Source organism: Phodopus roborovskii, unplaced genomic scaffold (genome assembly GCF_943737965.1).
Source record: "Phodopus roborovskii unplaced genomic scaffold, PHOROB, whole genome shotgun sequence".
Lineage (NCBI taxonomy): Eukaryota > Metazoa > Chordata > Mammalia > Rodentia > Cricetidae > Phodopus > Phodopus roborovskii.
The window spans coordinates 9,994,341-10,021,864 of record NW_026126407.1 but is presented as its reverse complement, the minus strand read 5'-3'; the positions used below and the strand labels follow the sequence as shown (position 1 = coordinate 10,021,864).

The 27,524-nt window shown below is 49.9% G+C and overlaps 1 protein-coding gene across 1 annotated transcript in view; it reads left to right on the top strand.

Moving 5' to 3' along the window:
* Positions 1–2,832: 2,832 nt before the first annotated feature.
* Wscd1 (WSC domain containing 1) overlaps positions 2,833–27,524 on the top strand; it is a 41,473-nt gene continuing 16,781 nt past the window's right edge. The window contains exons 1-5 of the mRNA XM_051180102.1: positions 2,833–3,141; positions 11,858–12,541; positions 19,058–19,172; positions 20,895–21,079; positions 24,207–24,328. Of these exons, the coding sequence (XP_051036059.1) occupies positions 12,124–12,541; positions 19,058–19,172; positions 20,895–21,079; positions 24,207–24,328 (840 nt within the window). The 5' untranslated portion in view covers positions 2,833–3,141; positions 11,858–12,123. The remainder of the gene's footprint in view (positions 3,142–11,857; positions 12,542–19,057; positions 19,173–20,894; positions 21,080–24,206; positions 24,329–27,524) is intronic.

The following is a 27,524-nucleotide window of genomic DNA, read 5'->3' as shown; positions in this document are numbered from 1 at the left end:
TTAGTGAGCTGGCTGGCTCAATAGTCTCTAGTAATCAACAGGAATGGAACACAGGATGGGCGTCTTTCTCAGTGAGTAAAAGAAAGCACAGCGTGAAAGGAAGGAGGGAAAGGAAGGGAGGGGGAGAGAAGGAAAAGGAGGGGGAGGAAAGGAAAAGGAGAGGAGAGGAGAGGAGGAGATAGGAGAAGAGAGAGGACAGGGAAGGGGAACAGAGGGGATGGGAAGGGAAGGGAGAGGAAAAATACAGAAGATGGCATTAAGATAGGAGGCAACGCAAATACTTGGGATCTAATTATTAAAGTCAAAAAGAGGAGCAAATTGAGAAAAGAGGCAAACACAGAGAAACAGGGGTATGGTGAACTGAGACTATTTTAATTCCTGGTCTCAGACTTGCAAGGGAAGCAGAGGTGACTGCATTACTCAGGGGTAGCTGGACCTGAGTCAACACTGTGGTAGGATTACCTTAAATGTCCCTGAGACATTACGATGTCTTTGCCATATGGGAACAGGTGATATGGAGATCACTACCAGTGGATCTTAACTTTGCAGAACAAGAATCTAGGCACAGGGAGAGAGTTGGCATGGTTTGAAGGGGACTTTATTATCAGGCCTATCCAATGTGGCTTCTTGACCTATTATCTGCAACCAACTGTAAAAAGGGAAGGCTTTATCCAAGCACAAAAACACCCAAACTGCCTTTTCCAAGCCCTCCTCAATTCACTACTCCTTTCTCAGTATCTCTTGTCAGAGTCAGCAGACATGCCTACACAAACGTCTCTACACAGAGAGTAGAAGGTCCTTCCTGAAGTGCTGTGCATGGCAGGTGCAGTCAGACACAGAGCTCTTCCCTTAATACCCACTCTGTTCTTCATATATGTCACACAGACATTCAGCTCCATTGTTCCAGGTTGTTGCTGCTTGAGGTGGCATCTCCTCCCAAGTAGCAGCTGCAAGGGAATGTCCGGAATCTTAAGGAACTAGTTTGGATGTCCCCAGGGCTGTCCTTATCACAACCCTTGATTGTGTAATCAACTCCCTTTGCGTATCAAGACATCACCTTTGAAGTGGGTGCATATGAAGTTAGTTTATCGTAAGTATTAAGTGGGACAAAGGATATAAGATGGTCATGGGTGACTTCATGGGCCTAAGGCCTGTTCGAGACATAGGAATCTGTGCTTCCCAGTGGTCCTGAATTGTGTTCAAAAATCATAATTTCATGTTTTGAAATCCTAAAACTTTTTTTAGCAAGGAGCCCACATTTTCTTTTTGCACTGGACTCTATAAATTGTGTAGCCAGTCCTGGAGGGGTTTTAAACACAAAACAACGTTGTAAATGGGCACCATGAGGTACTGTTGATAACAATTATTAAAGGCTGCGGAGAGGGTCCTTTCTTGTCAGGCCTGGAATGCTGAGATAGCACATGATTCCTCCCTCCCTGCACTCTGATCCAAGACTCCAGGGATCCAGAGAGCTCATCTGTCATGCCCAGACCCAGGATTCTTTTGCACAAACTTCAGTAGTCCTTTCCTCATCAGGGTGCCTTGACACTGACCTTCCAGGCACTTTCTACTAGTCCCCTTCTAAGCCCCTCTGCTGCTCTGCACCTGTTGAAAACCCACACTTCTCTGAGTGGCCGAGCAGTGCTGCCTCTAGCGGAAGTTGGAAGCATGAAACTTCGATTCAGGAAGTCTGTAGAGCCACTGCCACCTGCTCCTGCTGTCTCCTTTCATCCTGTCCTCGGGCTCCAGCAGCATCTTAGCTGTCAATCCTTGGTGAGAACTGGGCCCAGGGCTGTTCCTGGCAGAGCAGGGTAGATGCTGTGACTTGGGGGCTTGGAGAGGGGGAGTGGGACTTCTCAGTGGGGTAAGCAAGCCTTTGAGGTTGGGCCCAGCCTTTATTTAAAGAGAGGACTGTGTATAGACCTGTATAGCTCTCCTCCTCCCCCTCCCTTCCTCTCTCCCTCTGTTCCTCCCCCTCCCTCCCCCCCTCTCTGTGTACCTATAAGGCAATGTCCCTCCACACTATATCAAGAAGCAGGTCTGTCACCGTGGGTCAGTGTGGGCAAGATGATAAGCTTCTAGCAGAAGCCCAGGAGTGTATGAAGATAGTATGAGCATCCTTGTCATTAGGGTTGTGATTCAAACTGTGCCTCAAATTGTGTGTGTGTGTGTGTGTGTGTGTGTGAGAGAGAGAGAGAGAGAGAGAGAGAGAGAGAGAGAGAGAGAGAGAGAGAGAGAGAGGGAGTGTTTATTTCTGAGTGAATTGTGACATGGTGGGTGAGGTAACTTGCCTACCTCTACATGGGACAGTCATCCTGTGTGTGTATGTGTGTGTGAGAGAGAGGAGGGAGGAAGAGAGAGAGAGAAAGAGAGAGAGAGAGAGAGAGAGAGAGAGAGAGAGAGAGAGAGAGAGAGTTGTGTATGTGTGTGCACCCGTCAGTGTTCTAGCTTGTTTCTGAGTGAGTGGAGCAGAGCCCACAGAGTATGTGAGTGTGGGTGTTTGGTGATTCAGTGTGTATTTGTATCAGCCACTGTGCGTCTGCCACCACGTCTGCATCTGAGTATGGTGGTGTACTGCTGTGAGTGGCAATGCCCAATGTGTTCATGTGTGTGTCTGGTGTGAGCACCATGGTGCATGCTAGACCCAGCGAGGCTGCAATACTAAGCTGGGCGGGTGCAGCATCTTGTCTTGGCAGTGGCGAGTAGCACGTGTGACACGAAGCGTGTGCGTTGTCTAGCAGGCTAGGACAGATCACGCCCTCCCCCTCCCCAGGCTACGAAGCCACGACCCTTCCAGAGAACCAAACAGCGGGCTTACGCGGAGCCTCTAGGACCCGGCGGAGGCCGGCCGCTGTCCCCGGGCCGCGCGAGTGAGCATGTGCAGACCGGGCGCCCGTTCGCCCGCTCCGCGCCCGCCGCCCGCTCCACTCCGCGCCCGCGGCTCAGCTTGGCGCCCGCCGGCTCTGCCACTGATCAGCGCGGAAGTCCGCAGCCCGGGAGAGCTGTGCGACGTGGGCCTGGGCGCGTTGGTGCGGTCGCCACTGGCGCCGGGGGGCGTGCGGGCGTCTGGGCTCCGGGCACTGCGGGGCTGCGGGCTCGGCGCCCCGGAAGGCGGGCGCCCCAGCCGGCCACGATCGCGGGGTGAGTCCTGTCTCCGGGGTCCCCCAACCAGGACCCCGGCGCAGGCTTCGACCTGGATCTACCCCAGCCGCGGGCAAACAAGTTTGTGTAGACACAACTGGGAGCGCGCGGGGCTGCACCTGCTGGGGCTCGGGGCGCGCTGGTGGGGCGCCTTCCCGGGGCCGGCGCTCGGCGCGCCAGGACCGTGGCGGATGCGTGGGGAGCTCCTTGCTACGTCTGGGGTTGGCTGGGGGTGCACAGGCAGTTGCACCAGCCGCGTCTCCGCCAAGAACCCGGGGACACCGGGTCCGAGACCCGGCGGGGTTGAGAGCAGGATTTGTTTGAGGTGCGCACTGCCTCCCTCCTAGGTGGAGATATTCGCCAGAAGCTGCTCCCCCTCTCTCGTTCCGTTCCCAAACCAGGCTTCCGGTCAGCGCAGGGTTTCTCCAGTCTCTTGGTGAACTTGAACACCGACAGAGACAAAACCGAAACGTATGTATTTTGTTGGGAAAATTACCGGTATCGCTGTTTGCATCTTCCTATGGTGTGGATGGAGACTCGTGGCTGGATGCTGTGTGTGGCCTTTTTCTCCTTTAGTCAGAATCGCTGACTGGGTCAGCTGCTTCAGGGTAGCCTGTCTAACTGCTTTCCTGGGTGTCTGTGCTTCATGGATGGTACTTAATCGTACCAGCTAGTCGATGGGAGATCAGAGTGGGGGAGAGGACCTATGCCCCATCTCCTTTCTGGCAAATGGGCAGTTTCCAATACTACAGACTAACTTGGGACACAGCCCTCATCCTCCATCGCAGGCTACTTTCCAGACAGAATGGACAAACTCGGGACACCACTGTACTTTTGTCACTCATCTCTCCTGTTACCGGTACATCATACTTCTGTATGGGAGACACCCAGCCAGCCTGTGTGGGGACCCATGGGTGGGCACAGGAAGTGAGGGCTGCAGGGAGTGGAAGAATTAGAAGCCTCAAGGTGGGTGGCCCTGCCCTGCTCTGTTCACAGTGTCCCCACTTGAGAGCTACCTCACTTAATGGCTACAAGTGCTGGAGAGAGGAGCTTCCTTGGTGTTGGAGCCAGTTTTGTTTCACACACGTAGTCTTAGCTGAAATCCCATTAAATGTCTGTGGGGAGAGACTGCCAAGCCCACAGGTTCAGTGAAGACATCTCCGTAGCAGTGGTTGAAGGCAGCTTAGCCAGCTGCTGGATTGGGGCAATGGGGCAACTGTCCCCTTTTCTCCTTATCTCCCTGACATCATGCCCCCATCCCAAAATTGTTCCCATAGAGCGTTGGAAGAAACTAATCTTGGGGTGAGGGGATCCCTCTTTTCACTGAAGTCCTGGCACGGGCAGTACTGCACTGTATCCTGACCAGACGTAGAGAGCAACTTGGATTTAGACATAAGATAGGATCCCTGTCCCTCTCTCCTTTCTGCCTCCCCCAACAGAGGGCACATTCTGGGCCAATGGTCTGCTGCTAACCTTGTGTCTAAACCTGGCCAGTTCAACCTGGAAACTGTAGGCACAAGTTAAGTGAGTGTTGCTGACAGGCCTTATAGAGTCACTGAATAGAACCTCACAACCCACAGCCTCCAGGCCCAGACTGAGAGGTATGTGAGCAGGGCCTAGCCAGGTAGATGGACTTCTCTTTGCAGACATGCCCAGCTTGTACTGCCACATGGCTCCATCCTGACCAGTCTTCCTGAGACCAGTTCCCTGTGAAGTCAAGGCTTGGAGGCAGCTCATCATTTAACCCTTAGAGATCTGTATCTCTGTGGCATGGGTGGTAGTCACACACACTGGGTGGGGTCCTGATGTCCATCCCCAGGCTGATCTGGAGGTCAGCCCTGATTATTTGGTGAGCATGACCTAATCTTTCCCTGAACCTCCTAATCTTGCTTTCTCCCTCTCTTCCCTAATTTCTCTGCATCTTGACTTTGATAACCACTATGCAGAGCAGTATCTAAAACGCTGTCCTCACGCGCTCCCTTGAGGGCCCGTGTCTGTGTGCCTCTTTGTAGGCATTAAGGCCTCTCCTCTCTGCTTAAGTGCAAAATCCCTCCCAGAATGTCTAGGGAACTGTGAATATGCACATGGTATCTTGGGCCATCTTCCACAGTTGAGTTCCTGTCCTTTGGCAGAAATGGAAACAGAGTAAGATAGTGATGGTTGGCTCACCTGTCCAGATATATCCAAGTCCCTCAAAGGTGTTGTAACACCCATCTCACCTGTTACATTCTGTGCATGAGGCCCAAGACCACCTTCAGGGACTCACCTCCAGCGGAAGAAGCATGGGGACAGATGAACAAGTTAGAGTGGGGGGTGCTAACTCAGGAGAGCTTGTGGTTGGCTGTGCCATGTACGATTGGGCCCTGGGTGAAGCAAACAGAAAGAGAGTGCCAGCTGTGTGTGGCACTCCAGTGCAATGCATAGAAGGATTCCTAACTGATATTGGGTAGATGGAGGCCATGTGACAGGCCAAGTGATGCCACACACTTGGAATCAGAAAGCTGGAATTCTGTCTAGCATTAGCTGTTTGAATTAATTGGCCCCCAGTGTTTCACATTCTGCCTCTATGTAACAGTCATAATGGCTCATAAAATAATGTCACCAGCCTGTGGGAAGATAAGTCATTCATTTTTTTATCTGCTTATTCATGCCACATACTTGGTAGTATGTAAAAGCACTTGTAACACTAATGTAACATCTAAAACTTCACTGTTCATATGAACTTGAGCTATGAATTCACCACTGAGTGGAGTTTTGACCCTAGTAGGATTTTCTTACTTACTATGTGTGACTGACAAATCATAAGTGTATATTTTAACAGGCTACCATGTGACATTGAACCTATGTACATAACATGAACTGATTAAGCTAATTAGCTATTATGCTTTATACTTTTAAAGAAACATTGTATATGGGTGTGGAGTATGTGTGTGTGCATCTGTGTGTGCAAGCACCTGCAGAGGCCAGAAGTCAATGTCAAGTGATTTTTTTTCTATTGTTCTCCACACTATTATTGTTGTTTGGGTTTTGTTTTGCTTGTTTGTTTTGTTTGAGACAGGGTCTTGCCATCTAACTCTGGCTAGCTAGGAACTCATTTTGCAAACTAGGCTAGACTCTGCCTCTCAAATGCTGAGATAAAAGGCGTGTACCACCACGCCTGGTCTCCACATTATTTTACAAGCCAAAGTGTCTCACTGAGCCTGGAACTTGTTGCTTTAGCTGTTCTGTCTGGTCAGCAAATCTGTTGGATCTGCCTATCTGTACCTTACCAACACTGGGGTTCCAGAAGCACAACCATGCCTGGCTTCTGCCTGGGTGCTGGGGATCAGAAATCAGGATCCCATGCTTTCAGATCAAGCACTTTGCTCACTGAGTTATTTCCCCAAGCCCCTAGGAACATTTTTTCTTTGAATTATTTCTCTTGGGTGCTGAAGTTCAAGTTATCTCCCCAAACCCCTAGGAACATTTTTTTTCTTTGAATTATTTCTCTTGGGTGCTGAACTTCAAAGAGTTTTGCCTCTTCAAAGATGCAGTCTTTACCCCATTCCTGCAAGGGTCAAGCAGGTTTGTGGTTTGTGGTTTATGGATAACTTACCCCATCTTTGCAGCTGCAGACCAGAATTTCAGGACCCTGGAGTGAGGGAAGTATTCTCTGAAGTAGACAGAGGTATTGACTATACCCTGGAGTGGCTTTCAGGCTGGGAGGGGATGTAGGGATCTTGACAAGTAGCCACACTCCAAGTAGAACCCAAACCCAGCCCCAGCTCACTGCGCCCCCAGCCTCTGTCAGTGTTGTAGAGTCACTCTGCTCCAGGGGTTGAGGAGATTTTACGGAGGAAGTATTATTGGGCTGAGCCTTGTGGGCAGGAAAGTATTTCAAGCCTGTGAGTTGGGCAGAGAGTTCCTGGCTGTCTGAAGAGCATGTACCATAAGGAGGCTACAAACATCGCATGCTGTCCAGGAACACTGGTTGGGACACAGAGTTCTGTAAGGAGTAGTTGGAGGGAGGGGTCTTGGAGTGAGACCAACACAGGACAGTGAGTGGCAGTGGAGGAGTTTGGACAAGTTCCTCCAAACCCTGGGGCTTCTGAAAGCTACAGCATCACTGTATATATTGGGATGACTGCTTTCTTGGGATGCTGGGAGGACGCAGCCTCTGGGAGAAGGGTGGGATTCAGGTGACAGGCATTGGTTAGTGCAGCAGAGGATGGAGAAGGGGAAATTAGAGTGGGGGAACACTGGAGCCCAGCCCCATTTACAGCTTCACTGAGACCCCAAGGCATAGAGCTTCCAGTTGGTCAGTGGTCTGAGGCTCTGAGCAGCTGGGGTTTAGGTCCTCATCTTGACTGGGGAACAGCCTGCTGGACCCTGTGCTTTGTCTTTAGAATGCAGCCCTGTGTGCACACAGCTTTGAGTCACTCTTCCTTGGTGGCCACAGTGGGTAAGAGCCAGGTGGAGGGTCGCTGGTTGTTTGCTCTTGCACCAATGCTTCTCATCTCTAGCCAGGAGGTAGAAGGGAGATGGGGCCTCATGGCTGGACTTCCTCTCCTGTCTTTTTCCTTCCTCTGTCCACTGCCACTCCTAGGGCTCCAACCTCAACCTGGCCCACAAGTAGGTGCCACCTGCCCTCTCCCAGTGCCCAGTTTTCTGAGTTCCCCTTGCTCTAGGAGTCTGCTTTCCTTCCCTGAGGCTCCCTGAAGCCTCGTGGTTCAATTATTCGCCTCTCATTCCCGGAGAATCTCAGGGACTCCTTCCTTAAGCCCTAAAATAATTCTAAGGATGAATAGAGCACTGAGCAAGGTGGCAGGTGGGCATTTGTCCAACCTGAATGAGCCTCAAGTAGGAGTTCGCTGTGGGGGTTCCCAACAGTCCCTCACCCCTCAAGTACTGGTGGGTTCCAGATCAGGAAAAGCAACAATGAAGCAAGCCTCAGAGGAGATGTTAGAGTCTTCCAGAAAAGGGAGAAGGGCTCAAAGGCAGCCTTCCAGCCTGCCCATGGCAGTGCCTGTTAAGTTTGGCTCTGGAAAGGCCAGAACAGGAAGAACTTCTGCCTGGCATAGTTTCAAACCTGTGATGGAGACACACTAAATTTTAAAGAATACACTTTGTCAGGTGCACAGCCAGAACTGAAGCGAGGGAAGGGGCAGGGAGCTTATTGGTCACATGTTCCAGGAGCAGATGGTCTGGATGTGAATACTGACTCAGATCACCTAGGCGGGTATGGGGACAGTTCTCACCTAACGGGAAGCAGGCCCTCTGCCTCCCATGAGGACCTAGGGGACCACGAGGCACATAGACCATCTAATCTATTTATTCACACTGCAAGAGCTTAATAAATGATGTCACTGAAAATTACGCAGTTGCCAACAGCAGTTAGATCAACTTCAAGCAAGAGGAAGTTGTTGGGTCCATCCTGGGAGTAGGAGGTCAGGAGGGAAAGAGACAGTTTCCCAGGAACACCTGCTGTGGGCCTGTCCTTCAGCAGCTCTTTGGTATTCGGAACCAGCTTTGCTGCAGTCTAGGCAACTAAAGTGTGGTCTACAACCATACCCACTTGCCCATTCACAGACAAGGAACCTGAGGTCCTGCCCTGGCATTGGGTTTGTTATAGTAAAGGTCTGCTGGCTGGCTTTGGGGTACAGCAGGCCTCCCAGGTCTAGTACATATGAAAAGTGGCCAGATTCCTGCCATGTCTCAGCTGGCCCTGCAGTCTTATACCTCTAAGCTTGTCTGTCTGTGAGATCTATGCATCTTCCAGTCCCAGATCAGCCACTCATGAGTTAACAAGTTCTTGCTGTTGCAACTCAGCTAGCTGTATGCTAGGATCTAGGGATATGGTTGGAGATAGGCCAGGTAGATCTGTGACCTGGAGGGGCTTATCAACCTGACAGGTAAGTGGGGCGGGCACTAGCAAAAGCAGTTTTGGTGGTAGAATATGGTGGAGGATCAGGACAGGGCCAGTTCCTGATGCTTTGATTGTATAGTCCCCTGCCCACCCTCATCCAGGGTTCTGGCCTGGGAATAAGCTTTGCTGTTTTAAAACTTGGGAATGAAAGCCTGTTTCTGGGACCCTGGGCTGTGGAACTCTGTCCTACATGCGACTTTCAACACCACCCACATTAGAGAAACCACTCCAGGAACTGATCTAGGGGGGCGCCAGAAAAGACTTGCAAGGTCTTGGAGAGCTTGAGTGAGTCTGGTGGATTTGTGCTGAAACCTCTCCCCCTCACCCAACTCTACCTATCTCTTATATGCAGATCCTATCTGTAACAAAAGATAGAAGTCCCCGAACACCTTGGGAGCAGGGGTGGGTGGGGCATCACCCACCTGTCTGTTCCCTCTCACCAGGAACTTTCTTTCCACAGAAAGTGTGTCACCTTTTGCCTGTTTTAGTTTTCAGGATTTTACATCAGTAGGATCCTAACTTTCTGCCTCCAGAGCCCTTATGCAAATATACCTGGGAACCTTCCCATAGCACACAAAAGATCCAGCATTTCGGTGTCTAGGTTCTTGATAATCCGTGTGCATCTTACACCTCAACTCTGTGGTGCTGAGACTCTGGTTGCCCACATGTCGCTCAGCATCTCTCCAATTCAGGTTTCCTCCCACCTTTGGATGAATGGAGTTTGAAGTTTAGCTGCTATCAGACCCCACAGGAGTAGGCTTCCCCTGTCCACTTAGCCACTTTTTCATTCATAAGAAAAAGAAGAAAAAGAAGAAACCCTCTTTACTGGCAAAGACCACTGAGGTGTCACTTTGTGCCAGGCTTCATGCTGGGGGGCAGTGACAAAAGTGAACAGGGGATGGCATCTACTTGGGTTGATCAGAGTCCTTTGGGGACGGTTGAAAAGTGGGTGGACAATGCTAATTGCCCCAAAGTGGTGCATGCTGGGATGGGCTCAGCATAGGCTGTTGGGGACCAGGGAGTGTATCTGTCTCTCTGGGTGGCTGTGATAAGGGAAAACTTGGAGGGAGTGACCTTTATGCTAAGCCTGGGGGTCATACAGAGATTCACCAGGCAGAGGGAAGAAATAGGGGCTGACATGCTATGATTACAGGAGGCCCTGCTGCAATCATAACGTATGTATGTGCCTGCCTGGTGGAAACACTGAGGCATAGGAATGGGCTTCGATGGGCTGGATCACAAGGAGACCTCGTGTGCCATGCTAAGGAGCTTGCAGTTTATCCACAAGCTCTGGAGAGGTATTGAAAAGAGGTTTTTAAGCAGGGGAACATCAGCCATGATCAGATTCGCCTGTTAAGAAGGCTCACCCAGGCACCCTGTGCACAGTGGATTGGAGGAGCCCAGGCTGGGGGCAGACAGATCAGTCCGGATTTCATGGGATTTTCTCTGTGGTTTTACAAATCTGAGGCTGGCAGGGGTGGGTCTGGCGACACACCAGCTTAGACAGAAAAGAAAGGCTGGGAGACCATCTGCAAAGGCTTCCCCGCTCAGCTGGATTCCACCATCATTTGCTGAGGACCTGTGTTCCCATACCTCTGTCATCCTGGAGACTCTCAGAACTTAATCCGGAAGGCTCAGGCTAGTCTGAGCCCCTTTGGATGGTCTCCTGGGCCCCCAGCCTCCTTGCAGCCTGGAATGCTGGGCCCCAGAGCCAAAACATTGTCTTTCATCTCACACCCAGCAGGCCGTGTCTGTGCACAGAAGAGGCATTGAAGCGCTGCCCTCGCCATGTTAGTTACGGCCAGCGGCTTAGTCATGCTTCCAGGGTCCTTTCTTCTGGGACAAGCCTGTCCTTGTGCTCAGGGTCCTTCTCACACAGCAGCCCAGCTCGTGGCAGCTGCAGAGCCCCCCACCAACCCTAATAGCCACTTTAGAGACGCCGCCAATGGGAAACACAGCTTAACATGAACACTATGGCCTGGGCAGAATTGAACACGATGCAAACTTGCCCTGTGGACCTTCCCTCCTCTGTACCAGCCTCTTGGTGCTACCCTGCCCTTTGGTACCCTAGGAAGGAGTTCACTATACTCCACTCCCTCCCTTTAGCCTCTGTCTTAGTGAGAATCAGTGACCAGCCTCTGTAAGAAGCTGCCCCCAGGATACAGATCTCAGCTTCACTGCATGGCAGGGAGGCAGGCCCCTATATGTATTTATTAAGTACCTTCAGTATACTCCTGCTTGTGTGGGACACACTTGTGCTGTAGTAAAGCTGTGCGTTTCAGGCTGGGCTGTGTAGCAGTTGAGAAATCAGATCTGGAGAGAGACTTTGGACCATTGGCTCATGTGCTCCCCAGCTGTGTGCTTTCAGGAAATTACTTTTCCTTTGTTTTTCTGTCTGTGTAGTGGGGACATTACAGTATCTACCTCATTAGATTGGGGAGGGTTAAATGAGATGACTGCATAACTCATTGAGCTGAGTGTCTGGGACTAATGAGGAGTCAATGGGGGCCATGGTTGCTTGCTTTCCTCCTACTTATTGCTATTGTCATTACTGGACCCTCATTGCTACTGTCCAAAACAGTATCAACCTCATGTCACAAATGGGGAAGCTGAAGCCCAGAGAGGTTCAGCAAATTTCCCAGTGTCACACAGCTGGCCAGTAGAAGAGCTGGGATCTGAACATTCTGTCCAGTGTTCCTGACACACAGCTCACCCCTTTGTTAAATCAGCCATAGGGCTGGGGAACACCCTGGCCCAGGAAGGGGGCAATGGACCCTATTGCATCTTAACGTGATTTCTCTACTTTCCTAGGTTCCTGAGACCGACAAGGGCAAGGAGAGCTGCGGGATGGGGGAGAAGGTGACCCTTGGGCAGAAGCTACCAACACGGGGCTTGTGGCTACTGGAGAAAAGTGACTGTGACATTTGAAATCTTCAGGGACAGCAGCACAGAACTGTACTGACAGGTGCCAAGAGCCAGGATGTTGGGATGACACCTCTGGAAGCCCTGGCATCCCTCCTGCCCAGGTGCTAGGAGCCATCCCCAGGCTCCAGCCGGGAGCCCTGCTGCCCAAGGGCATGGCCAAACCTTTCTTCAGACTCCAGAAGTTTCTCCGCAGAACACAGTTCCTGCTACTCTTCCTCACAGCCGCCTATCTGATGACTGGCAGTCTGCTACTCCTGCAGAGAGCCAGAGTGACCCTCCCACAGGCCCTCCGGGCTCCTGGCAGCCTACAGGCCTCACCAGTGGCCACTGTGGCATTGGGTGTGGGCTTTCTGGATGGCAGGAACCTTCATGACCCCCACAGTAGCCCTGACCTAATGCTTGATGTGGACACACTAAGGAGTCCTCTGGCCCGACTGCCACCTGGAATCCGCTGGCCCCGGAGGAACCGCAGCTCACTGCGGCGGCGCTGGGTCCACCACCTCACCAGTGACCCCCAGGTGCCACCCACTGTGGGCCCTGAGGCCCCTGGACCAGCGGGCCGCAGCCAAGGTAGGTACTCTGTTGCTGCCAAGAAACCTGTTCAGGGTTCCATGTATTGTCCCTTTTCTTGATCCCGAGGCAGCTGAGGGGTGAGATACTGTCACCTAGAGCTCAGACTTTGATCTTGACTCAGCTCAGACTTTGATCTTGACTCAGTCACACCTTGCTGGGTGACCTTCACTTGTTTCTGGGTCCTCGAAGATGGAGATAGAGACATTAACTCCAGGGTTACTGTACAGATGTGTCGGGGTGACCTGGAGCAGTGTGTCATGGGGTGTCAAGGGTGGTTTCAGAGCAGGAGTCCTTGAGAAATGGTGACCAGCACAGTCTCAGGTTCTCACACATCTAACAAAGCAGAATCTCCTCCTTAGGTTGCCACCAGAAATCCCCTTGCCTCCTCCCTAGACCAGTGGCTCTCAGCCTCCCTAATGCTGTGACCCTGTAGTACAGTTCCTCATGTTGTGATGACCCTCAACATAAAATTATATTCATTGCCACTTCATAATTGTAATTTTGTGACTATTATGGATTGTGACATAAATATCTGATAAGCAGGATATTTGACACCCAGGAGGGGTTCACTACCTACAGGTCGAGAACTACGGTTCTATGACATCCTGGTGCACTCCTGAGCCAAGAGCCCCTTGTCAAGTGAACCTGGTGAATTACTTGGCCTTCTTACTGGAAGCTGTTACTACTTTAGTAAAAGTGGCTTGTCTGTACAGTGTCACTCTTCTGAGAAGCCACTGTGTCTGGCAGTGTTATATCCCCAATTCACAATGAAGAAATTGAGGCATGGGAAAGTTGAGTATATGAGTGTATGGTCGGCCAAGGCCAAGGTCATTCTCATAGTTTGTGGTCTCTAGAAGCTATCCCCAAAGCCAGAGCTCACAGTAGAGTGGTTCTGGGCAGTGACCTCAGGAAACCCTTGCTAGGGAGTGGCAAGAAGACCAGGTATCCATCGTACTGCTGGGAGTCCCAAGTCAAGATGTCCACTCTGGCCTGTTGCTCTTTGCACTGTGTTCTGTAGATTCTCTGTACACAGCCCAGGAAACATGCTGGCTGCCCTGGGATGTGAAGTTTTGTCTGAATGAAACTGAGTTCAGTCAGCTCTGATTATCCTGTTAGCACCTTATTTGGTCCTGTCCCTAAAATAAAGTTCATAGATTGCTAAACATAGATTTTTGAGCATAGTCTATAAAGTACCTAGCATAAGTAATAAGCATAGTAGTGCAGAGAGTACTTAGCATAGAGTTCTAAGCATAGCACATAAGCATAGTATACAGAGTTCTTAGCCTATAGTACTAAGTGGAAGTCTGTAGGAGGAGATAAGGTAAGTGGGGCATCAGGCTCAGGGCAGGGAAGCCATGAGAAAGTGCCAGACCTAACACTTGGAATGGGGAATGGATGGATGGATGGATGGATGGATGGGTCTATCTATTTTGTGTTGCTGAAACTCAGATCCTAGGCCATCCCACTGTTGAGTCACACCCCAGCCCTTGATTTATTCTGAGAATAAGGTTCCAGAGGCAAAAAGGAGCTCGGGCTTCTCTGTGTCTGGCAGTGTTATTTCCCCAATTCACAATGAAGAAATTGAGGCATGGGAAAGTTGAGTGTATGACAAGGTCATTCTCATAAGTTTGGGATCTCTAGAAGCTATCCCCAAAGCCAGAACTCAGAAGTAGAGTAGTTCTGGGCAGCGACCTCAGGAAACCCTTGCTGGAGAATGGCAAGTTGACCAGGTAGCCATCTCCCCAAGGAGATGACTCAGTGGGCCCAACAGAGTGAAGACTAGAAGGCTGTGGGTTCTTGTCTCCAGGGAAGGATGCTTTTCAGACATCAACCTGCCGATATTCCTCTCAGTGGGTTCTTTAGCAAGGTCTGCCTGTAAGAGGAGACAGAGGGACTTTTTATATATGTGTGCCTTCTGTCATCTCACCAATGCACCGAGAAACTGGGTCTCTATGCAGGCATTACCAGGGCAATTAATTTAGACTAAAGTGCAAATGACCGGGAGAGGGCCCCACGGGTTTCTTGAGAGGAAGTTTGTGAAGTGCATACTTGCTGAAGATAGAGCTGAGTTCCTCCCTTGCTGTTGCCACTTTGTGGCTCTGTGACCTTCAACAAATTGACCTGGAGTCTTCTCTTCATTTCTTTCCATGCTCATTTATTGAAGGCCTGCTGTATTAGTTCCTGTATGTGTTTTGCATTTGGCTCTGTCTGGGGTGGAGTCAGCTAGGTATCCAAATAATCACTGCACAGGCAGACTTACTGAAGGATGGTTAAGGCATGGCATGGGGCTTGAGACAAAGCAGACATTTTATAGCTTCTCTGCATAGAAGGGAACTAAAGGGCCTGACAGTCTGGTTCTGGCCACATATTTGTTCAAGAGAACCATTTAGTTACCCCCAAAGACACGATAGTGATGGAAGGGCTTCCATAAAAACAGGAGAGATTACAGTTAGATGTAAGCAAGACACTGATCAACTGCTATCCAAAAATATGATTTGGGGTATGAATCAAGATGGCATACCTCCTTATCTGTTGATAGTCCCTGTCCCTGACCTCTGGAGTGCCCCTGTTAACAAACAGAGAAAGGGTTAACCCTGGCCACACCAGGGTACAGTGGGGCATCCAAGGTCCAGTCCTAGGACTTGGCAGTGAGGACTCTGATTGTTCAATGGATACCATCACTTCATGGTGATTAAATATTCTGAGTCTTCTGCAAGACCTTAAAGATAAAGTTGGTCTCCCCGAATACTCAAAAAAAAAAAAAAAAAAAAATAGAGGGAGGTGTGGTGACACACTGAGAGTCCTCAGAGAATGCAGAAGAAGGCAGAACATTGTCCTGCAAGCCCCTGCCCATGCCTCAGATAGGACTCTCTGGCCCTGCATGGCCAAGCAGGTCTCCTTGGTCTAGAGAGTGGCCCATAGTGTAGCCCTCAGCCAGCTGCTGGGGCTACAGACAAAGCAAGCATCTCTTTGCAGCCCGGGCATCCCGCCATCCCCTGAAAGGGATCCTGCAAGCCACGGAAGCTGCAGGAGTCTCCATCAATCACTGAACATTTCATTATACCTTGGACAACATCCATAATGGAATAAAATGTCAGTAAGTTTACTAGGGGAAAAATAGTAACTTCTCCATAGCCAGTTTGTTTTTTATTGATAGTAATTTCCAAAGACATTCCAATATCTCCAAAGCCATCGTTAATAGCCTCACGACTTGTCCATTCCGATGTGCAAATGAACAGATGCAGAGTCACAGGCAGTAATGCATCGCCTTAGTTTCAGCCCAAAGTAATAAATCCACTTCAGGATTGTCCCAGCACATCCCTCGAAAGTTCTTGCTTTTCTGCACATTCTTGCCTCTGTCAGGGATTTAGAAAATCCATTTGTTATGCTAAGTGACAAAGAGCTCCTCTGCCCCCCACACATATACAACCCAGAGGGGCCATCTGTGTCTCAAGCCCTGGCTTCACCCCAAGACAGGGCTACTGGAGGGAGAGGCAGTAGGGGCGAGGCTTCCTCTGCACATTGGTCAGACAGAATCCAGCTACAGAGTTTCTAGTTTCAGGATGCCAGCCTGGCTGTTGAAAACATTGCTTTCCTCTCTTCTCTAACGTGCTAATTATTCAACTAATATTTACTGATCCATTGTCCCACTAGGTTCTAGGTTAGAGTACAAGATCAGAATAATAATAGATGTTATTTATTTGAACATCTGCTATGTATGGAGCATCATTTTTGTGTAGATGTCCATCTGTCATCTTGTTTAATTTAATCTCCAAAGAGCCCACCGATATAAGCAGTGCTCTTGCCACTTTAACAATGAAGAGTGTGAGTTCCGGGGAAGTAGTTGAGAATTCTTCATTATTAAAAATGAACTTTTAAAAATAAAATAGTCGTAGGCTGGGCAGTGGTGGCGCATGCCTTTAATCCCAGCACTTGGGAGGCAGAAGCAGATGGATCTCTGTGAGTTTGAGACCAGCCTGGTCTACAAGAGCTAGTTCGAGTACAGCCACCAAAGCCACAAAGAAACCCTGTCTCGAAAAACCAAAAATAAATAAATAATAGTCACTCCTGGGTACCTACATTCCAAGGCTTGAGTTAGACACTGGACATGTGTTATCTTGTGGAATTCTCTCGACCAGCTTCTGGAATTGGTACCGTGTCCTGGTTTTGTACATAGGGAAACCTACATCTTAGGAAGGGGGTTCACTGCAATCCCAGGTCACACAGCCCTGTGCTGGTGGAGCAAGAATGCAAACCTACACTATCCCATTCTCAGAAATAGGGATTCACCATTTAAGCATCCGCAGGTCTTGACTGGGTGCCTTCCCAGCTTTGTGCTTCATTTTCAGCTACAGGATGGACATTTTCTCTGTGCCTACCAACAACACATTGGAAATTTCTTAGACCCTGCTTTTCTTTTACTGTATAGGCAGAGAATAATTCATGCTCACTGGTCTGGGCAGGTGTTTTCTGCAGCCATATATGATGGATCCGGGGGTCCTGCAGCTATTGAGAGAGAGAAGTTTACAGGGAAATAGCCCCCACCTGGGAACAGGTGCCTGTGGTTGGCAGGCTGGGTGTGACCACATGTGTTTATGTCCAGCCCTCCAAGGGGTGGCCTCAGGAGCCATGGGATTGAGAAGGGGCCATATTGAAGAAGATGGATGTTGGCTTCCTCTTCCTGGCATCTTCTGACCTGAGATTCCCTGGAGCTCTGGATGGTGAAAGTGTAGCTTCCTGCTATGGGAATTTAGGTCCCTGGAAGTTAGAGCCAGGTATGGTCAGATGGGCCACCCCTCTTGTACCAGCTCCTCTCTGCTTTATACCTGAGGCCTTGGGACTACCAGTATGGCTTGTTGGAGCTGTGTGTTTCCAATTAGGTGATAACACTGGCATTTGTGCCTAACCCTGTGAGTCACTTGGGGTAAAGATGCTGTCTCTGCCCTCTAAGAGGGTTCAGGTTTAGATTTTTAACATCAAGTTAATGACTGGGACTTGGCTGACAATCCCAGTCATTCATTAATTTGCCTGTATTTTTAAGACAACATCTTTGAGTCCCGAGGACCTTTGGAGAGCTGGAGTGACAGGGGAAGGATCCTGGCCTTAGGATAGATGGCTAGATGGGAAGTGGAACCTGGTCCCGAGCAAAGGTGGGCATGCATCCACCTGACAGCTGTGGAGACTGAGGCATGGACAATTGAGATGATCCAGCAGAGTCCAAAGGAGCCTTTACTGTGGCAGCACTCACAGACTGAAGAGTCCCTCCCTGCTTCAGGAATGAATGTGCATGGAGCCCTTCCCCACACTGCTCAGCAGAAGCCATCATGACCTCCCCCTTCTCTGGCCAGCCCTGTGAAGCCATGGGACTGCTAGAAAACCTGACACGTGTTTCTGGTGCACACTCCAGGTGACATTTCCGAGGTCTGAGCAGCACAGCACACACACTGTCAAGCAGTGTGCAGTGTCAGCGCAGGTGTCCCATCCAGTTCCCAACATAGCAGCTGTGGATGTGCCTTCCCAGTTTGGGGACCATGTGAGAGTGTGTTTGCAAATTCCCAAATGCCATTTCTTCAAAACACTGTGATGCATGTGACATTTACATGCCTGGGGCTGCGCTTGCATTCTCCAAGTTTCTCTGTAAGTCTGTGAGGCATCTCCTTCCTGCCAGTGACAGGCAGGACTATCAACAATTCCTATCTGTATGTGCATGCTTGGGTCTATTGTGCCACTGTCCTATGAAGTCATTCCCAAGTGTCCTTGACTGGGGATGTGCTGAAGTATGGCAGAGAGCTCCATGGTCGCTTGGTTACATCAGTTCCTACGCGATCCCCTGTCTCAAAACTGACAGACTGTTTCCATATGCTAGCAACACTCAGCAGATTAGTTGTTTTAAAGAGGCCCCTGCTTATGAAAAGTCTTAGGTTAACTATCCCCTGGGTCCTGTCCTCTCTCTGGCTTGTGTGAATGTAATAGAACTATGTCTTGGGACCATTGGGACCATAGTGGAGCCTAGGAAGGGAAGAGGAGAAGCCATTGATCCAGTAATGGTTACAAGGGCTCAACTACCCTGATTTGATCATTGCACACATATATTGAATCACCCACACTGCACCCACCAATATATACAATTAATAATCCATGCATATGTTTTTTAAACTCGTATCCAAGCACAGTGAAGAGGAATGGTGAAGAAAAGCCACAGTCAGGCTGGCTGTAGGTTCCTGGAATTGCTTTGGGGCGCACAGTAGGCCATTAACTGGTTCATAGTAGGCCATTAACCAAGCAGAGGAGAAGAAAGGTGCCCAGCTGTGCCCACTTGGCTCTGGTGCTGAGGGGAAATTAAAGAGAAACTTTCATCCCCTCTACTTTCTAGAGTAGTGTGTGGGCCAGGCAGGGCTGGTGATCCCTCTTTTTCCTCACTGGTTTCAGGCAGGCTGACCTTCCCAGAGCCCGTGGCTGCAGGCCCTCCCTGACTTGTGGGCCTGTGATTTCATTTGTGCTCCCTCCTTACAGGCACTTACCTGGGATGCTTCAGTGAGGAGGGCCAGGAAAGAACTCTGAAGGGGGCAGTGTTTTATGACTTGAGAAAGATGACCGTGTCCCATTGCCAGGATGCCTGTGCTGAGCGGTGAGTGTTGAGCTGGGCTGTTGACTGCACTGGGATAAGGTTAGATGACAGGCTCAAAATCAAAGGGCATCATGGTTGCTGGTTGGCTGTCCTGATATCATTACACCTCCTATCGTCAGACTCTGATCTCCAGGAGAAAGTTTGTCAGCATGTGACCAAGGTGCTGGAGACTTGGCTTCTATTCCTGCTATGCTAGGAACTCTCCCTGTGACCCAGGGGAGTTCTGTGAGTTGGCTATGGAAGAGGGTGAGAGCCCACCAAAAGCTCAGTTACTCAAGTCCCCGGCCTGTTTATTTATCGGTTTAAAAAGTAAACATAAAGGGATATTGAGGACCAGTTCAGTGGTTAGAAAAACCATTTCTACTTGTGTTTACAACAAACTTTGCTTTTCTAGATACTGTTAGATAATTCCCTTGAGATTATCAGACATTTGTCATGTGCCAGGAAAGTGGCATCTACCATCAGGACAATTACAACTCTGCATGCGTGCATTCATGTCAGAAGACAGGCAGAGCAGCAGGAATACACAGCACTCTGCCTTAGATTTCTATCACCTTAGATTATTCAGACTTTTCTGTAAGTGGATCCCGACCCCATTCTTTTAGGTAGTCACAAAGTAGCCCCCATTTTATACCCAGAGAAAGCAAAGACAGACCCACCACTCCCATGCTTGGTAGTTCAAAGAAAGGCGAGGCTAAACATGAGGATGCCAATGTCTCATTTCAGTCCCTTCATATTTAAGAGGACTGAGGCTCACAGGTAGCAAGTGACAGCACCTACCATCTCATACGCAGGCAAATGGGACCTCGTCACTCTGTGTAGTTTTCCTTCTGGGAAACTTCTCCACACCAGAAACGGAGTTTGGGGAACACATGGTCCACTTTCTTTAGCTGTGGCCCTGTGCGATACTGTGTAGGGTGTGTTTCACCTGTGTTGCTCTGTCTTGCTGTAGTGAGACCTATGGGTAAGCCCTGGGCAGCAGGGCTCTGGAATGTCACTTGGTGCATGGGTTTCACTCAGGCCAGTGCTGTGCTGGAGCTGAGCACACTTTAATCACCGCCTGTGGCCCTGTGATTTGCAGTTTGAGGTCACCTGTTGAGTGTTTACACCACAGCAATTAGCAAACACCATGCACCAGAGCTCTGCACGCCTACTGAGAACCACACATGTAATCCCCGCAACTTGAGACCATACATGAAAATAAAGTTCAATCTCAAAACTGGCAAGATAGATCCATGGGGCTTAATAGTTTATTGCAAGGAAAACATTATTCCCTATACTTAGATGACATTTAATGCTGGATGGAGCCTGATTCCCTAGGCCAGTGGTTCTCAACCTTCTTAATCCATGGCCCTTTAATGCAGTTCCTCATGATGTAGTGACCCTCAACCATAAAGTTGTTTTGTTGGTACTTCATAACTGTAGTTTTGCTGCTGTTATAAACTGTAATGTAACTATCTGATATGCAGGTTATATGACATTTGACCTCTGTGAAAGGGTCATTTGGCCCCAAAGGGGTCAGAACCTACAGGTTGAGAACCATTGCTCTAGGCCATGATGATGGCCATGTCCCTGCCTATGCACCCAGACCTCATCACAGCTTCAAGCCCATCCCTAAGACCCAGCTGCCATCACCTGACTCTGACCTTCCCATATTCTGGACTCCTGCCATACCTCCAGTCCCAGCTTGGACTCACTCACTCACAATCTGTGTCCCTGCAGGTCCTATGTCTATGCCGGCTTGGAAGCGGGTGCCGAGTGCTACTGTGGGAACCGGCTACCAGCCACACGAGTCAGCCTGAAGGAATGTAACCAGGAATGCAAGGGGGAGAAGGGCACCTTTTGCGGGGCCGTTCGCCGGCTCTCCGTGTACAGCGTGGGGCTACAGCAGCCGGGTTCCAGGAAGCGTGAGTGTGCCAGCATCAGCCCAGGCTTTACATGTCACCCATGTCCCACTCACCCTACCCGCAGCGCATAGGGCAGAATTTGAGCCCCCTTCCCTGTCACCTGTAACTTACTGCTTCCTGGCATGCTGCAGACAGAGAGTGAGGGCTGTCAAAAACTGTAATTGTCTGGGTTCATGACTAGGCACACTTTTCCTTGTCCCTTTCAGAATAAGCTGAAAAGGAAGCCTAGGCTTGCTGTGTGGCCACAAATGGCTCACTTCTCTTCACTGGGCTCCAGTATATTCTCTAACTTCTTTGAATAGAGCTAGGTGTCTAGCACTAGGGTGGTAGACGTGAGGGGATGGTTTGAGGAGATAAAATAAGACTTGAGAATGTATTTGTGGGTCAACTTTATCCTATCTACTTGGCCTTGCAAGCTCAAACATAAACATTGGTTCTGGAATGTTTTGGAGGATCTTAGAGGAGCAAGTACAAAAATCTCTCACTGGAGAGCTATGCCAATAAACCAAGGCATCAAGGGTTCTCATAGATAAAATTCTCAACAAAGATGAGCATTCAGTTCAAAATTACACAACTTTAGAAGAAATAACCCAGCCTTGAGGACAATGGTGGGCAACAGCCACTGTGCATAGGGCCAGAAGGTCAGGGAGAGTGACTCTTTCCTGACTGCTAGAGATGTTCAGGTTCTTCCTGCATCCGACAGATGTGTCTGGGAGCCAAGTGGTCTAGATGGCTTGTAATAAAGACACTGACACTGTATACGGGCTCAAGGATTTGCTAGTGAGTGCATTAACTCAACAGAAACCCACTGACACCCAGTGTGTGCCAGATGTGAAGTTTGCTTGTCACTTGGACACTTGCATAGGCTTTCTGAGGACTGGACTGTTCCTTATTCATTTCTTGGGTGTTCTATTGCTTTGGCCTTAGATGATTAATTAGCCTGATCCCTGATCCCTCACTCCCAAGCCCCAGCAGGATCAGGCCTGAGGTGGACTCTAGCTCACCCTACCAGTTTCCAGATCAATCACTGACTTAGAGACAGCTATTTTGCCTCTGCTTCCCATTGGCTGAGGGTCAGCAGGTCTGGTCATTCAGGCCAGCCTCTGATCTTGAGTGGGCCAGAGCTGCTTTCATGGTTCATGTTGGCAGTGGTGTCAATGCCATTTCTGCAGCCAGCTGTGTGGCTGACCCTTGCATTCTGCTCCCCTCTCCAGGAGCTATGCTAACAGGCTGTCAGAGGTGATCAGGTGGCCATTCTTTGTAAATTGCAACTTGCAGTTGCTAGAACATACACACAGGTATGCCCTTGCCTGAAAGTTGGGATCAGGGTCAGTTGTGACACTTCATCAGTGTCTTCCCTTGACAATGCTCTTCTGCCCTGCATGGTCCCAGCTCTCTGATCTGGGGATAAAGAGTGAGGGCTGTAGAATAGCCTGCATTTAATTATCCACAACAGTCACATTAGGGAGGTACACAGACCATTTCTGTGACCACCCAAGCCACATGAGTAGCATCCCTGTTTTAGGTTATGCTAAGCTCCCCCCACCTCCACCCCAACCCCCCCCCCAGTATACCGTACCACATTCTATTCATTTACTCACTCAGAACCCCTTGGCATCTCCTGTTTTTCAGTGTCGAGGCTGGTTGCAGGGAGCTAAGGGAACCATACACAGTGCCCTCCTCTGCAAACTCCATTCAAGAGTCTCATGATCTCCCATTGTCCTCCAAGCCTGCCATGGCCTGGACTCCCTGGGATATTGATTACTCTCCTTCTCCGATGCTTTGCCTTCCTTAATGACCCTCTCTTCCCCCATGCCACTTAGCCTGTATCCTCAGCATCTGTTCCATGCCTGTGATTGAGCTCTGTCTTTGTTCTTGCGCCAAGCCTTTGTTCTCTGTGGGCTGGCCTTGCCACTGGATGGCAGAGTCTTGTGGGCAGCACATGCCACTGGCCTTGGCTGTTGAACCACAATCCTGAGCAGGTGTATGTGGTATAGGGGGATACAGCTGTCAGGAGCTGGCACTGGAACACACAGACCTTGGAGGATGTCAGCGAAGAAGAGTCCTTGACACAGGGCTAATCACAGGCTGGGCAGGCCAGATCCTGAGGACTTGAAGACGGCTGTTTTCTCTGCATCAAGTGGCCTTCCTAGCTCTGTGAACTGATTTCCAGACCCCTTGTTCTGTGGTCAATCAGGATGGGCTTCCATGTCCAGAACTTGGCGTGACTTAACAGTTTATAAGCGGAATCCCTGCCCTGACTTAGGCTGGTGAGAGTTTGTGCTGTTGGGCAGGAGATGTGGCAGGTAGAATAAGCATGAGAGCAGATGTCAAGCCTCAGGAGGCTTTATATGAAAAGGGGTGTGGGATGGGAATCATATGCTGTCTCAAGAAACTTATCCCGAAGCAGTTGGTACTGGAACATTCCAGAAGGTTTGCTCAGTACCAAGGGAACCAAAAAGCAAGCTGAGCTTTTCCACCAGAAGGTTAAAGAACAACTTGGCAAGAAATTTCCTTTGTGACATGGGATTGAGGGGTATCCCTGAAACCCAGGCAGGAGTTCAAGACCAGAGTGAGGGAAGCCTTGCTGGGAGGCCCAGGAGTGCCTTGTCTGCCCCAGCACAGCAAGGCACAGTGGGCAGTCCAGATGCCCAAGTACACTTATTTTTTCATGCATATTCTCTGGAGTCATAGAACTTTCCAGACTATCCGCCTGCCAGATCACCTACTTTGGAGGCTAGCATGAAGGAAAATGCAAAATAAAGGAAAGAAAACGGGAACAGCTACCCAATCCCCTACCTCCACCTTCACTCCACCCCTAGAGATATGGCAGGAAAAGTGACCCCTTTAGTCAGCATTACAGCCAGGTGAACTTTGACAGAGACCCTGGGTGGCCATGGTTCCCTTGACAGGTGGTGCTTTGCTCAATCCTGTCTTGAGCCCCTTGATCCTTTATATCCTCTCTCTCTCTCTCTCTCTCTCTCTCTCTCTCTCTCTCTCTCTCTCTCTCTCTCTCTCTCTCTCTCTCATGATATCTGCTCCTCCTGAATCTATTCACATAGGTCTCAGGACCCAAACCCAACCACAGATACCACTTCTCATTCAAACCCCATTTTCTTCCCTGCAGGGCGGACTGCCACCTACCGAGGGTGCTTCCCATTGCCAGAGAACGTCACCCACACCTTCTCCTCCTCCATGACACAGGCCAACATGACTGTGGAGACATGCTCTGGATTTTGTTCCCAGAAAGTAAGAACTGCTACTGTTGTGTGGTACTTTGGTCAATGTGCATGGTAATCTTTAGAGAAGGAAAGTGGCCCATGCTAGGCCACACACATCCACTCCGACAGCCCAGGTAGAGGCCAAGTGGTAGAGGGCAGGGCCAGGCATATATCCAGTGTCACACAGGGTGTGTTGGATAGTTCACAGGTAACACCCTCGGTGATTCGAGACTGGGGAGGGAAAGCTGTAAAGCTAAAAAGAATGTCCCTGCATACCTTTCTGCATGAAAGCTCTTGGCACAAGTGTCACATGTTAAATTGACCTTGTTTGGACTCAGAGATGCCAGCTCAATCCTTAGGGACAGCTGATGGATTTTCTGTTTTCTGTGCTGGGGGCTGTGACTGGCTGCAGGGGCCATGCCACAACCACTCCTGTGGTTCAGTCCAGACTTTGAAGAGGAGTGGAACTTGGCTAGAACTGAGCTGGGCAAGGCACCAAAGCAATTGTCCCTACACTGCCTACTTGCTCTGTGGCAGGATGAGGAGTGGGCAGAGGCAGGTGGGGATTGCAAAGTTTAAAGTCAGAAGTGTAGTAGGTGTGTGTGGGGAGCGGGGAGCTATGAGTACACAGAGCACAGCGGTACTAGGTACAAAGTAGGTGATCTGGCAGGCGGATAGTCTGGAAAGTTCTGTGACTCCAGAGAATATGCATGAAAAAATAAGTGTACTTGGGCATCTGGACTGCCCACTGCGTCTTGCTGTGCTGGGGCAGACAAGGCACTCCTGGGCCTCCCAGCAAGGCTTCCCTCACTCTGGTCTTGAACTCCTGCCTGGGTTTCAGGGATACCCCTCAATCCCATGTCACAAAGGAAATTTCTTGCCAAGTACACAGCCAAGTACACAGCCATCTCACACTGTGGTGGATGCTGCATCTCTGCAATTGGGCTGGGGGCTGGGGCTGATGCGGTTATGTTGGGGTGCAGTAGCCTCAGTGCCCTGTGGTCTTTGATAGCATGCCAGGACAGAGCTAAGGGGAGGAGAGAGCATTGCCAGTGATGATGATGAGCACACATACTATGCAAGGTACTATTTCAAGCACTTTACCTGTGTTGAGTCATTCAAACGTCCTAAGGCCTGATGGGATGGGTGTGGTGATGACCTGCACTTGGCAGGTAAGGAAACTGAAGCAGCTAAGGCAGAACACTCAAGCTGTCTGCACGTGTTCATGTAGCCGGGACCTGCCAGCTGCATGACCCATTGTGGGGGTTGGGTGGAGCAGGGGCAGCTCTGTTGAAGTGACTGACATCCATCCTCTGTCTCACCCCCACTCTTACATCCACACTGGGTGCTGCCCTTTTCCTGCTTCCTCGGCTCTTTGGAAACACTTCTCTTGCAAGGTGGAGGAAGAACAAAGCTTTTATAGGCCCTTTCCTCTAGCCTGAGTACAGTGTTGACGCACTTCCCCTGTTTTGTGCCACCAGCATTTTCAAAACCACTGCCACCAGGGCCCATAGGTCACAGAGCAGTCACCCCACTTTATTGACTTGCAGATCTGGCCTGGGAAACCACTTCTCATCCTCATGGTGGGGACAGAATTCAGGGCATAAGGGAGGGCATAAGGACACCCACACAACTGCAGCCCTGTCTGAGCTACAAGGGAATGATGCATCTGAAGTTTGAGCCTTTCCGCCATAGGGCCCTCCCCCCCCCCCCAAACCCCAGCTTCCTTCAGAATATAGAATGCCACTGGTCTAGAGCAGGATACAGGCAGACTTCCCAGCAGCTTTGGAGGGTTCATGGCCTTTCCAAAGACTGTTTGCTTCAATCTTCTCAGCAGGGGACCCCCTCATATCCCTGGCGGCTGTAGGATTCAGCTCAGGTTTGCAGAGGGATAAGCTTGTACACAAGCATAGCCAGGGCTCCTGACTCCACAGTCTGTGCTCTTAGACACTGCAGCCTCTCCTTGTGACAGAAGGTGAGGCAGAGGTGAGAAAAAGAATGGGAAAAAGAGCAAGTGCAGCCGCCATGACTGCAGGCTTGGACTCCTCTCTCTGGTTAGCTCTGAGTAAGTAATATGTTTGTGTAAACACAGTGGAGATATACCAAGGCAGGTCATCTTGCTGCTGCCTCTCTCCCACCCAGCATCCTCCCTGGGAGGCATCTCATTTTCCTGGCTTCCTGTGGCCACTTTCAAAAACTGAATATTCAATCCATTGCATCCTAGACTGGCTATTACAGATCCCACAGCTACCCGTAACACAGGACCTGCACTCTGCTGAACTGGGCCTGTTCTACCAGACCACCAGCCTTAGTGATCACTCCATATGGGTTTAGAAAGTTAACTCCAATCTTTCCCAGTCTCACAGATGTCCTATAATTTATTTAACCGATCTCCTACTGTTCAGCTTTTAGATTGTGTTTAGTCATTTGCTGTTACAAACAGTGCTGCAATGACTGTGTTTAGGTCATTTTGTATGGGTGAATCTGTAAGGAAGAGAAAGGAAAAAAAAATCTCTCCCAGGCGATGCTAGGTTCAGGAGGTATCTTTGTTGTTCAGTCTCTGCTGCCAGATTGCCCTTGGCAAAGGTTGTACTAACTTTACACCTCTTACAGGGATGTGGGAGGGGACATAACCACTTCTGGAGGGTTCTCCTTCCTTGGGGAGGGTACTTCCTAGATGTGTCTCCCCCTGGGCAGCCTTCTAGAACACAGAGAGCTCTGCTTAGTGGTTGCAGACAATAAGTTAAAGATGAGAAACGCCTTGCTATTTTCAGCTCTCCTTCATATTTACTGGCACAAATCCACATCGCTACAGTTTTACAGTGAAGTATGCCAGAAGATCCCCGCAGGCTCTCGGTATCATAAGCCATTTGGCACCTTAGCACCTTGTCTGACTCCCCTGCAGATGCATCTCAAGGGCGAGTTACTGGCTTAGTTCTACCATTTACAGCAGTCATGGCTCATCAGAGCCACATGGAAAAGGTGCCTGAGGTTCTCAGATGTGACCCATGCCCTCAAAGCATCAAGTGTGGGCATCATTTCATTCATCTCTAGTCCAAGTCCCCCTGTGGGATGGAGCAGGAGGGGACATTTCCCTGAGTCCCATTGTTGAGAGCTGCAGGGGTTTGCAGCTGTGAAAGAGTCACCCTCTACAGTGTTCAAGTTGAAAGTGGCTTTTAGCAGAGTACATTTAGCAAGATTTGGCCAAATTGCATAGGCTGATG